At 43.5% G+C, this 13,204-nt stretch overlaps 1 protein-coding gene across 1 annotated transcript in view; it reads right to left on the reverse strand.

The window, feature by feature from the left end:
* Positions 1-282: 282 nt before the first annotated feature.
* The window catches only part of GRK6 (G protein-coupled receptor kinase 6), a 352,507-nt gene continuing 339,585 nt past the window's right edge, over positions 283-13,204 (reverse strand). The window contains exon 16 of the mRNA XM_085618338.1: positions 283-7,384. Within this exon, the coding sequence (XP_085474464.1) occupies positions 7,334-7,384 (51 nt within the window). The 3' untranslated portion in view covers positions 283-7,333. The remainder of the gene's footprint in view (positions 7,385-13,204) is intronic.

A 13,204-nucleotide genomic window follows, 5' to 3' on the forward strand; every position in this document is an offset into this window, starting at 1 on the left:
ACACGTTTTTACAATGGTTGTTTCAAGTCTTGGTTGTGCGGAGGTTTTAGGTACCGCCTTGCGTCAGTCGCTTCTTGGTCCCACAGCAGCTGTCAATTCTAGGAAGGTGGGTATGTTCGGATGCCGAATTAGGCTGAGATAGGTCCGCTGTGCACAACAGATCGAAGCATGAGGAAAGCCAAACAACCTTTCTGTAGGCATACGTGTACATTCAAACATTGTTTGTCCTACTTTTCATATTCAGGAAATTGCACACAGGACAAAGGAAACGCAGACAATGTCTTTGGCTGAAATCATGTGTATTATTCACAGTCCAAGATGCTCGGCTCAGAGCTACATTAAAAACATACAATATCATATTCTCGTATGGAAGAGGAAGATACAGGTTATTGCTAGGAACTCAAACGGACAAATGTTACAGCTGTACAGTACCAGGGTTGGAATGCTCGTAAAAACGGTATAAAAATGCAACATATAACTTTGTAAAAAACCAAACAAAAAACAATTGCAATAGAATCTAACAGGGCAGACAGCAGTATGAAGTTGTCACCAAGGATGACAGAGGCCCCCATTCTGTCACTCCACACGACTAGCATGACCTGTGCGTTTTGGGAAAAAATGAGTTTCTAGACTGTGTGGTAATGATTCTAAAAATCAGAACTTCACTCAGTGCCTCCCAAAACCATTTTTTGCCGCTTTGGGGCACACATATCCTGTCAGGGCCCAACCGCCTCTGAAATATCCACATGCTTACTGCACCTTCCTTCTGCCGTACATAGACATCCGGGGAATGTACCCTAACTAGGCCCATAGCACATCTTAAAAGGAGCACCTATAATTCTAAAGGCCAACATCCCTCTCCATGGGACCAACATCCTCTCGGGCTGCATTCTGCTTTCAGGGCCCACACCTAGCTAACCATGAGTGGAGAGCAGTGGAAGAGAGGGGAAGTAAGACAGACATACACACATGCAACAACGACTTATCTGGACACTCATCAGTTCACCCAACTGCAGCCTCGCCCTGCAGCACAATGGCATTCTATATGAACACCACAATCATCCACATCATTCACGGATGTCACCTTTCTAAATGTTCATTCAGACACCGGCATTATGTCCATCTGTAGCAGTGCTACTGGTACCAATAAGGCCCAGACCACTCTCCCACGCACAATGTTGTCCTATGGCTTTTTAGTCCCCCCACTATCTAGCGCTTACATTCATTCTACCACATCGTAGGTGTCTACATGCTTCCTATGATTTGTTTTTTGAATAAGGTCATTTTCACTCCCTGTGCCCCCAAAGAGGCCACTAGCACCGTCCCACACCAGGACACCCTCTCTCACTCTGAACTCCCGTGACCTTGCCTATCGGTCCCTCTACCTCCGATGACCTGCTCAGCGCAAGCACAGTTTCTACAGTCCTCCTGTGCCCCAAAACCATCCTTACTTCCTCATGGCGTGTGAAGGGAGGACTGTAACAAAGTATCTTCTCCTTTTATACATGTATGTGCTCTCTCTATATCCCCCTGCGTCACACTATGAATACATTGGGGGAATATATAAATAAAACGCCAAGTATCATTTTCTCTTCACTGAGGATACGTTCTCCTCGGTAGAGACTGTTCTCGCCTACACTGTTCCGGTACTGCAGGTACTCGGACTTCACAAGTGGCCAGCATCTAGGTCGGACTCTGAGCACCAGTTACACTGCCTCAACTGGTAGGCGAGAGGGTACCTGAATGTATCAAAGCTATTATTCCTGGATACTTCTATTTAGAGGATTATAACGATTTTCTTAAACACAGAACCTTTTATAGACTCACACACATGCTTCGTAAAGTAGCGAGCTGTAAATGCGTGCGAGGTAGACATGCCGGACCTTCAACGGCGGAGAGGGCATGGACGCCAGCGATGGCACTGGTGATTGACTGCAGTGTCATAATATCGAAAGACCACGGTGATGAGCAGGCTGGCCTCAACACCTAAAAAGATAAACCCGAAAGAGGTGGGGGAGCAGTAGAAGGACCTTTACACTGAGGGTGAAGATGCTGGTAAGACTCTGTAGTGGCCTGAACTGGAGCGACCCAAGTATTCCTTCCCCGAGAGGGCTTGCGATCTGGAGATAGGTTTTCAGCATTAGGGGAGGAAAAAGGAGGGGCCCAGTAAGAAATACAACACTCCAGAAGCTTCCAGCGACCTGTTTGGAAAACACCTAAACCAGTTCATTGATTTCCGTGTCCCACATGAGATTGTCTGGTAAAATACAAAACTCAGGACATGCTGGTCTGAATAGAGGCAATGCACACTCTAAAAGAGGTGTCGACATAGAACTTTATTTCATCTTACTGGGCTCAGGTTTTAAAAAGGGTACTATTATTTTTCATGCCCCATAAAGTAAATGAGATAGCCTTCCAGTTTAGAGTACAAAACTGTACTGATCAGCAGCTCATACCACAAAACCTGAAGCAAGGACTATTTGAGATCTTTTTTCTTCTGAAAGCTCAGAAATAGTGCAAGGGTCGAGTTACACCACAGCTGCCAATATTGCATGATACAGAATCTAAGATGTGTCCAAGGATGACCTCCGAGTTTTTGCAGTGGGTGAGAAGTTTGTCTTGAAACAAGTTCCACTGACCAGAGAATGACCACCTAATGCTGGGCTTGTAAAACAGGGTGTCATTTTACTATTGCTGCTGTCAGGTGGCCGTTAAGGGAGTTTAAATAAGTTAATTCATAAAAGAAGGAAGTGCCGAATAGGTAAGTGTGTAGTATTTATAATTCCAGCTCTTCATCACGTCTAGGAAAATTAAATAAGTTAGTTAGTTTATAAAAGAAGGAAAAGTTGGATAAGTTTATTTTACGATGATCCCAGCGCTTCATCATGGGCATCTTCCTTTAAATGCTGAATATTAGTCTCTTTTGCAAATGTGCTGAATCCTGGAACACTTTTTAAATGCATTTAAAATGTTACTTTAACTACCATAAATAAACGTACCTTTAGGCATCAACATATTCTGTCTTTAATAAAGGCATTTTAAAGACGAGCAGTGAGGAGGAGATACATATGGCGGAAAAGGTCACTTTAATCCCCTTCTTCACACAGACATAAAAAACAAAAAACAATGAGGGCATGAAGGCATCACCAATTGGATAACTCGGTTTTGACACTGGTATTCCAGAAAACTTGGGAGTCAATTAGGGTAGTCCAGTCTGACAGGAAGAAAAGACAAAGGATCTTTTGACCAGTTTCCAGTTATGTGCCTGGTTTGAAGGCAAAGGCTTTGGGGTGTTAATTCAAAGAGGATGCTCATGATGGAGAGCCAGAATTACAAGTATCAAGCAATCAATCAGGGGTTTATAAAGCACGCTACTCACCCAGGAGGGTCTCAAGGCGCGGGGGTGGGGGGTAAGGGAGTAGGAGTGTGCTCCAGATCAGTCCAAGAGCCATGTGTTGAGGTCCTTCCTAAACGTGTGCAAAGTAATGTTTCTTTCTACTATTAGTATGTCTGACTGTAATAAATATTTAAAAAAGATTAGCAAACATGCTTCAAATTTTAGAGAGGTAGATAAAGCAGGAGAGAAGTACAAACACGAATGCAAATAAGCTGCGCACAGGACCGGCCCACCAACTTGTCTTTTGGATTTTAATCAATGAAGTAATGCTGGTTCAAGTGTCGACATTTTTCCAGTGCTGATCTGAAAACCTGAGTGATTGTACGCCTTATCTGGCAGCAATTACTTGAATAGAGTGATGGCCTTGGAGCTGCTAGGGTCTTTCCCAACATTGCTGGGGATTCTCAGATATGTTCTAGACTGTGTTGCTGCTGCTGGCGTGGCCTGTACCAGCAGGGTATATGAATCCGTTGCTCTGAGAAGATTTGCATCGCCCATTAAAACTCTGGGAGAAATCCTTTCCAAGTTCAAATGCTAAGAGCAGAGAAGATTGCCTAGCCTCTTGCATATGTGAGAACAGGTGCCCACAGACAAAAAGAATCAGGAAAACAAAGAAAATCTTGCAAGCTTATCAGGAACGGACAATTCAAAAAGGCCAGAGCTTGTGCCTGCAGGAAACCAATGTTTGCATCGGACATTGACAAAGAGGCACCAATGCACCTTCTGTTGACCCAAACCATTAAAAAGGACCCGAACAAGCAGTGCAGCACCCACTCACTCAGCACAATCAATTGGCTCAAGTTTTCTGAAGGAATGGCCAATAACCACATCCTCAAGGTCAGACTGTATCATGGACAAGATTTCCACCCATACCTCTGTTCACAAAGAACACTATCCCGGTATGGTCAGTGTTCGTGAACTGCATGTCTTGAAGTTTCACTAGGGCAGGTTTGCTTTGTAGCTATATTCTGCAAAACCTGATTCTAGAGACACTGCACCTTCCTGGCAATGAGACCTTCTTTGGCTACAGTTTTGGAATAGATAGAATAAGGGTCCCTTTCCTAACAAGGGAAGTGCCAAATGAAACTAATTCCTGCACTTGAAGCCAGGCATTAGGCATCATCCGGATGGCTTTGGTCCTCTCTGTCGACTAAAACAACACTGTGGTGGAACAGCATTTTGGAAATGATGTCCAGTATGAAGAGATGTAACTTGCTCCGATAGAGGACAAACCTTGTCTGACACAGTGCCCATCAGTATGATACAAGACAATCATTGAAGGTGACCTCTCTACTCATTCTTTTTCAATTGCTGCACAGGGGTGTGCTGTTCTATCACCTTTCTCCAATAAACCTCCTACCGAATGTGCTACCCTAAAAACCAACATAATTGCTCCCCAAACCACATCCTTATTTTGCTGCTGCACTGCTTATGCCCACCTACTGCCCAAGACCTATGCAACTGTGTTTCACTTCAGGCTTATTTTTCTTGATGGCAACTGGAAAGTTGAAGATCCAGGATCAAAAATAACCTGTTTTTCACCCAACATTAAAGAATTTAGAGTTAATTAATAGTAATCGCTATGAATGAAGAGGGCTCAAAAAAATCAGCCTTGCTTCTCAGAGGTCTGAGCAAAGGTTTTGGAAAAACACTCTGGATGAAGACTTATTCCAAGTTGTCTTATGATCACTGGAGGAATGAGCGGGCATTGCACAGGACCCACCAAAACTATGGGCAGATGTGATGGCCTTAAAAAAGTCACAAGTAAGCTAAGGCTTCTTCAGCATTGGCAGGGTTGTAAGGCTCAACAAAGACTTTGCCAAACTCTCTAGTCTGACACTGGGTCAGCACATGAGTGGAAGCAGAAAAGAGCAAGTAAAAGGGCAGAGCCACCAATTAACTGTAGGTATCCTGGTGAAGAAGTTATATGCCATACAGGACTATCTACAGACTGAATAGACAAAGCAAAGAATGAAAATCTCTGCCCCGCAAGCCAGCTCCGACCATTAAACGATCAGGTGGTGCGGTGTCGGTACAAGGTCTTGGTAAGAATATGAGCCACCACGTTTTACTTTACTTTGAAACATTTGCTCTTTGCAAAAATCAAATTCTATATAGCACTACAGGCAACATTGTAAAACTTTGATTTGTAAACGCCATATGATGCAAGATTCTTTGGCTAGGTTTGAGAAGACCGCATCCCCAACCTTTTTATCCACCAAACCGATCTGAAAAGTCAAGGGATAGTTTTGATGAAACACACCCTTTTGATCACTGGGTTTGGTGCAGGAAGATTTTCCTATTTAGTATGGATACATTATTCACAACGATTGGTGAATGACCACTGACATCTTAGTTTTAAAATGATTAAGATCTGACCAATTGAGACCCATCCATTTGGCAACAAGTTACAACGGGCGTACGCCTTCAAGAGATCAGAGTTTCAGAACAATGTGTAGGACTAAGAAAAGCCCAAAGGAATGAATCAATCTTGTGAAGAGTAAAATGCAAGCACTGATAAACAGGGGTGAGAAAGCAGGAGTCATGATCACCCAACACGTCTTGTTTCAAACACAGCAGAAGACGGTGACATATCCACCAACTGAGATCTATTAGACAGAAGATATAAACGGAAATTAATAAAAGCAGTTGACACAGAACGGGTAGAGGGTACCGTTATTTCCTCAAAGTAACCTCGGGGCATTGTGGTTATTATTCTGATCATAAGACCCACCACAAAAGGAAATGTTCTAGGTGTCATACCGAAGATTTAAAAGAATTGCTCCTGTGATCAAGCAGAAGCATGACTGGCCAGTCCAGGATTCTCTTCACCAAAGTGCTGAAGCAAATAAACTCCCCCCCCCCCCCCACCTGTGTGAGGCACCATTTGAAGTGGACACCTTTCTCACTGACTGGGCCGGAAGGATTCTCTATTTGGCTCAAATTGTTGGGACATAGGGACTGTGCATTCATTTACCTTCTTCCTAACTACAAAGTAATAAAATCTCAGGGGAGCTCGTACCATCAGTGGTAAATCTTTTTCAAGGCTTTGCCTGAAGAGAAATACTGGTATTAAACAATACATTTGGCGGCAGAGCTCAGGCATGCATTGCATGTCGCTGTGCAAATACTTTTGTCCTATTTCTTCCTATGGGGAAAGAGGGGGGGGGGCTATGGAAGAAGTGGGCTGTGGATGTAAGATTGTGGTGCGGAGGTTCTCTCCAAACCCCTGTTTGGGAGCACATAAAGAGGACACAAACTGGTAGCAGCAAATGCAGACAACTCTTTCAAAAATCTCCAACACACGCCCCTTTATCACACACTTGTCTTTCTCTGACAAACCGAACTGCTCTCCGTATTGTGCTCAGGCATGCCATCCTAACATAACCTAGTGAGAGCAGCTCAGTGCACGGTCTTCTACTCACCCGCCACATCAAGTGTAGCAACCTCCTGCCCAGGCACCAGTTTTAACACATAATGGAACTTCCTAAGACTACGTAACTCCTAAACACATTTCCTCACTCAGAGACCTCATTTGGGTTAGAGTGATAGGAGGGTAGTTGGGAAAGCACACAACCCTTAACCAAATTGAAGATTTAAAACAATCTCATCTCGTCCAGAGGTATGCTCAATTTGTAACCTCTTAAAATAAAAAATATATGAACACTCCCCCCCCTTCACAGATAAAGCCAACTTATAAACATTTATCGTGTTATAAGCTAAAAATATACATTCCCAGAGTTCTGTATTTATACATATACATTTATAACATCTTAAAGTACAAATGTGCAAAGTGTAAACAAGGCGGTCCCACAGGGTCGCTGCTACCTCCTGCCCTGGATGGACGGACGGACGGATGGGCGGCTGGCCTCCTGCGCACAGCCTGCTGCCGCACAGATGGTTCTGGTACAGACATAGTTCCTCCGCCAGGGCTGCTTAGAGCCGCGTCGGTTCCTCTTCACTGTCACTGCAATTTCCACAACAGTCCTGAGAGATGGTGGGGAGGTGACGAGGGAAATCACCAGAAAGAAAGCAGATGGGACAGAGAGAAGCAAAGCAAGCAGAGCAGAAAGTTACCATAGTGAAATACTTTCAGCAATAGAGGGGTGAGACAGCAGGGTCATCATGTGAACACAGCATAAGCAAGATGCTAATCTTGAACACTTATGGGGCTGAGCAATGCAGTGGACAAATCTTGTGAAAGCCCAACCCTTACCCACAGAACAAGATTGGTGAACTGGCTTCTTACCGGGTGGCACGAGGGAAACAAGAGAAAATAAGAGCGACTATAACATAGCAGCAGTTTGCAGCAAAAAGAAACAATAAATCCCTATAAATATAAATGTAGGAGTCTGCAAAGTTTGTTGCCGAGGGAAGGGCGTCTATTCACCAAACAGCACAGTCAATTCATCTGCTGATATAAAGACTCACTCTCTCCCCATAGCTGAACTGCCTGTGAACCCCAATGACTAACATAGGACTGAAACGGTTTCCTGCATGTGCAGAGCTGCAGACAAGGTGAAAGAGCTGATGCGACTAACACCACTGCAACCCCAACCCTACAGCAAACTAAGCATTGAATAGACTACAGCTGCCTGTCAAAAAATTACTAATTGCTTCAAAACGTATCCCAGTGAGTGGGGGCAAAATTCTGCAGAGAAAATGCAGCACAAAAGGCACAAATATGTGTATGCATGTGACCTGCATGGAGCAGTTCAAACTCAAACAGGTTGTGGATGACCTGCTTTAAGCAGCAAGCTCTCTCAGATTCCAGCCGAGTACAGATAAACAAAAAGATTAAGCATTAGGTTTGAGATAAACAACTCATGAATCAGAGTCTGACTCAAGTGGGCTCCCACCATAACATGGGCGGAAGCCAGTGAAGCAGCCGTATTGGCAGAACTCCGAATGGCATCACAGATGCTCTTCCACTGGAGTGGGCCTCTGGTGACAACTTGTTCCAGAAGCCCATTCAACAGTTCTATGCAAACCGTTGCTGCAAGATAATCAGTGGTGTATAATCTAGTACATATAGACCTCAAGCAAGAAACAGCACCAGCTGTGGTAGACTTCAAATATCCTGGCCAGGGCACAATGACAAATGTTTCCCTCACGGACAACGCAGATGCGTGAGGAGGAAAATAAAAAGGGATCTGGAATAAGACAATTCTGGTATGGGGCAATTTCGGTGGACACAATGGAATGTCCAACATATTCACATGTACTCTTTCCAGAGGACAGTCAAGATTGTCCACACAACTTACAGTGGTGTTCAGAAGTGAACACACATTTAGAGGTCTATAAGGAGGTAAGTGATTTGCTTAGGCATGGTTTCATAAACCGAAAGAAAAAGTGCATTACCAATGTCTGAAAGAACTTAACCCTCAAGTGGAACTCTGCTACCTCAATCATCCTGGTGGGAAGGGTAATGAAAATATAGTGACAGACCAATGATGCTTCTTTGCCAGTTTGTTCTAAACTGCGATCTTACTGAAGGCCCAGACATTGTGCAGCAATCCTCTTAACGCCCATAGCTTAACACATTTGAGAACCCTCTCCCAGTTCTAATATACAAGAAGTCAGCATGCAGATAAACAGAGAACAGCCAGCCTGCGGAGTTGCACTGAAGCTAGCATTTGAGCAAAAACAAGCATTTTGACTCCGGAGAGCAGACGTGACTGAAAAATGCAGGTTTTGAAGTGACGTTTTCAGTGTGACTGAACAGCACAACCAGTCATACTGGCAGGCTCCTATAGAACCAACACCGCAGCACCAAATGCTACCACTTTGTATATCCAACTACAAGTGCAAGGGAAACCATATGAAATACTGCTATATATTTGGGAGCGGAAAACGCAGCACCCAAGATATGGGCTTTTTACACCATGGAAAGTCCCGCTAGTGTCCAATGGTCACTGTGTTTTCTCCAATACTCACTTTGGCACCTCAAGTGCTACATCATCATCCTCAAGGACGAGTAGAGACACTAGACGTGCTGCCCTTCTAAAGTATTACAGTGACTACTTGGACCGTAAGTCCAAGATGGCCCAGCTTCGTTTTGTTGAGAATACGGTTTTATTTAAGAATGCAGGTTTTGATCTTACTGCTTGTCTGGCTTTGTAAGGCTTGAATGCTTGGGTTGATTAAAAATCAGAAGAGCGTGAAGGTATTTGGAAAAATTACTACTCCAGTCGTGCACCGCTAAAGAAGCTAATCAGTAGTAGATGGAAATAAATTATTTCCATTCAATGGAAGGTCAATTACTTTCTCCTCTGCGGACGAGGATCATAGTCAAGAGTGATGACTCAGACAGAGTAGTTGCCCTGTACCTGGCTGCTGTGCCTGCGGTCTTTGAGCATGACAACCGAATATTTAGCTTTGATCTCACCTTTAGCAGGGCTGACCTTGCGACAAGTGATCCCGTTGAGATTTGGGGGAGGAGGTGTAAGAGCACTGACCAGTCATGTCAACCAATGAACAGGGGACAACAAGCTGCATGATCATTGGCACTTTGGAAGCATTAACTTCATATGGATATGATTTATCATATGCGTCCCAATCCGTGACCTCTCTGAAAATCATCAGTATGGGGAAGCTTACAAATGTAAGCCAAGGCAACACGGATTATAATAAAGACTTATTAGTATATTACCAATTGCAGCAGGGTTCAAAATAATGCTACGGGTGAGCAGCACTGTTTAGGCCCTTTCAGACCACCACAAGTATTAAAGTTATCAAATAAGGAGGGGATATTAGGGGAATTGGGGAGGGGGATGGAAACTGGCCTGGTGGGAAGGATGGTGTTAAGACCATTTAGCCATATATTCACTCTCCGCGCAGCATATGGGTCCTCCATAGCTTTTCAAACATTCCGGATTTTTTGTCCTAGAAGCAGAAAAGTGCAACACCATTGATTGATTCACGTGTCTGTGCAGATCCCTGTATAAGCAAAAATCTAATGCAAATTGAGGACAATATGTTTGGAGCTTATGCGTACTGAAAGGAACAGTCAAAAAGATTGTGGGTTAAACCCAATTGAACAAAAGGTCAGCAGCAACCTAGATTTACATAGTGAAAGGTCAATTCAGCCAAAACCAGTGCTTACTAATGAAAACGGAATGGAGGCTAGAAACTCATCTCATCTGCATATTTATTTAATACAAGTTTCGAGCTGCCAGTGACAATCAGAAACATTTATGTGCGCTTACGTATTAAATACAAAGTCACGTTTCAAGAGCATTTTAATGGCAAAATTCACAGTTCTGGATGATTGCCCTAGTAGTTAACCGTTCCCATAGCTGTGTACATAGCATAGAAGGAAACGTGCTGGAGGAAGGTACACATTTGATTGTGGTTCGTAAAGGTCTTCTACTGATATTTCCAAGATTGGCGCGAACTGACAGGATCAAGTACCACACTATGTGCAGGTATTTATCTGATACTAGACACGGATGACCAGGAAAACTGTCTAATTAAATAGAAGCAGGCAAACCTGACCAGAAAGAGTGCCTCATGCATTGAGCAGCTCGAGGAATATTCTTAAAACCAGAACTGCAAACTGAGCACTGCGATCTTAGTACAGCTTTCAGGCTACAGACCATCCGGGGTTTCTGTGGATCTCTGATATTAAGATCTATTGTTCTCAGCTGATGCATCGATACGGCTTGAAGCCTATGCGTTAGCCTCCAAGTTTGCCCTTTTTCTTGTGCATCATACAGATGGTGGAGAGATTCAATGCATCAAAGCACATTCATATTGTAAATGGCAGCACACTACTCAACTAAATGAGGGCTTTGCAAGTTGGCGGAGAGAAAATGCCATAGACTCTGGTACATCTTTAGAACGCATCCTAAATATTCTCAGAGGGTTTGTAACCGTCACAGTTTTACTTCCAACCAAGTACTTAGTAGTTATACATTTGCGAAAGGCAGCTTTCAAGGAACATTGGAACAAATCAAACATTAAATTGCTGGGAGCAGATCGTCTTTCATCTACAGTAAGTGTCTCATACTGTACTTAGATGTGCTATGAACAACTTTGAAACGGACCTTGGACGAATGGCAGCTTCTACAGACTCACTTCAAGCTACCAGAAGAGGAAAAAACATACCAGACTTTTTCTATGAAGATGCGTTCCAAAAAGGAATTGAGCCCCATACTGCGGGAAGGAAATAAGTGTGCATGGTGGAATCCTCAAGAGGCAACAGAAAGGAAACAGATCGGCACATCAGAGAGGACTTGGCGAGGAGAGGCGAGGTATCTACCTGCTCTAAAGCAATTAGTAGGAAGAGGGACCGGACCGTTCAGGTGAGTAAACTGCCATCAATTGGAAAATGTAGATAATGAAGAATATATTCAGTTAAGACACCCGCAGACCTATATTCGGTCACAGCTTCAAGGGAAAAATGAATAGATAACCGCCTACGTAAGAGCAACGTAAATTTAACTGAAATCCTCAGGCCTGGAACTACTTAACCTTTATTTGTTAATTACATGCACATTGTTTTCATGGGCTTTATCCTGTCCACGTCATCTTTTCCACGTCAAGTTCTGGATGAACTTTCGAGACAACCCGATGGACACAGACGCATCCATGCTCCAGTATACATAGCATACCTGAGCAGGAAGACCGCTCGAGCAGGTCTCTGCCTCCCCTTTAATGAAACAGACAGCTGCAGCTAATGCTATGTAGAAAGACCTGAGCGTGGTCGGTGATGGTGTGTTGAGTGTGTTCCTCCTGAATCTGTGGGTGGAGTCCACAACATAATCAGACTCCAGGACACTGGAATGTCTAGTTTAGTGACAGAGTGGGCTAGAAGATTTCATTTGAGGATTTGCCCCAAAAGCTGCGCCTAGTTTCTGTTTTTTATCTATGTTAAATTACTATTGGGTACCGCAAAGTTTTACCACACTCCACTTTTTTCAGTATATATAAACTACACATTTGGCAAGCATCTTCTGTTACAGATCGTGCTAGCCACCGAAGAAGGCGGTCTGCTTTTTGAGCTGTTTTCTATCTGTAGATGAAGGAATGCGTCAATATTCTTTAAATCTCACGCCCATAAAGATGGAGCTCAAGGTGGTGGGGAATGCTGGAGCAAAGTGGCCAGAAGTGTCTGGTCTGAAAAACAGAGCGCTCCAGGTTCCTGTGGACAGTTCAGTATCATGGTGCTGTAGCAGATATCCAATTGAGTATTTCACTCTGAAGTGCAAATGTAGTGTTGGGCGTTTCCTCCATTGAAAATTCTAAAGACCGTTTTAGACAGCATCTCGAAGACTGAAGCTGTGCTAGCACTATTGCTTTAAAAGACCTATTATGCAACAAAGTTTATATGGGTTCTCTTAAATATCCGATAGCCACATTACAACAGCTTCATATTACAAAAACCTATTTTTTTGTGGCAGATGCAGGAGCTCTACACTTGTTCACAGTGACTTCAAAGTGCCAAGTACGACCCACTAGGCTTACAAAAATGTTTTTAAAAACCCAGACTGAGAATTATTTTTCAATTGGCTGCGTCTTTAAGTGCCATCTGTGCAAGTCCAACTTGCAAAATATAAAGATATGGCATGACTTCTTCGAACCCAATCACTTTAAATTCACCAGGGGCCCTTACACTAGAATCAAAACCGGCTTGCTTTCTAGATATAGGTCACATGAGATGTTTTTGACTTGTGGGATATGGAGTTTGTCACGAAGGAAGCCATCTTGATGATTATAATTGCTCTTAACACGCCACCTACAACATAAAAGTGTAGTGAGAAAGGGTGCTCAGAAACATCTGCTGACTGACCAGACAGCATAAAA

Source organism: Triturus cristatus, chromosome 7 (assembly GCF_964204655.1).
Source record: "Triturus cristatus chromosome 7, aTriCri1.1, whole genome shotgun sequence".
Taxonomy (NCBI): domain Eukaryota; kingdom Metazoa; phylum Chordata; class Amphibia; order Caudata; family Salamandridae; genus Triturus; species Triturus cristatus.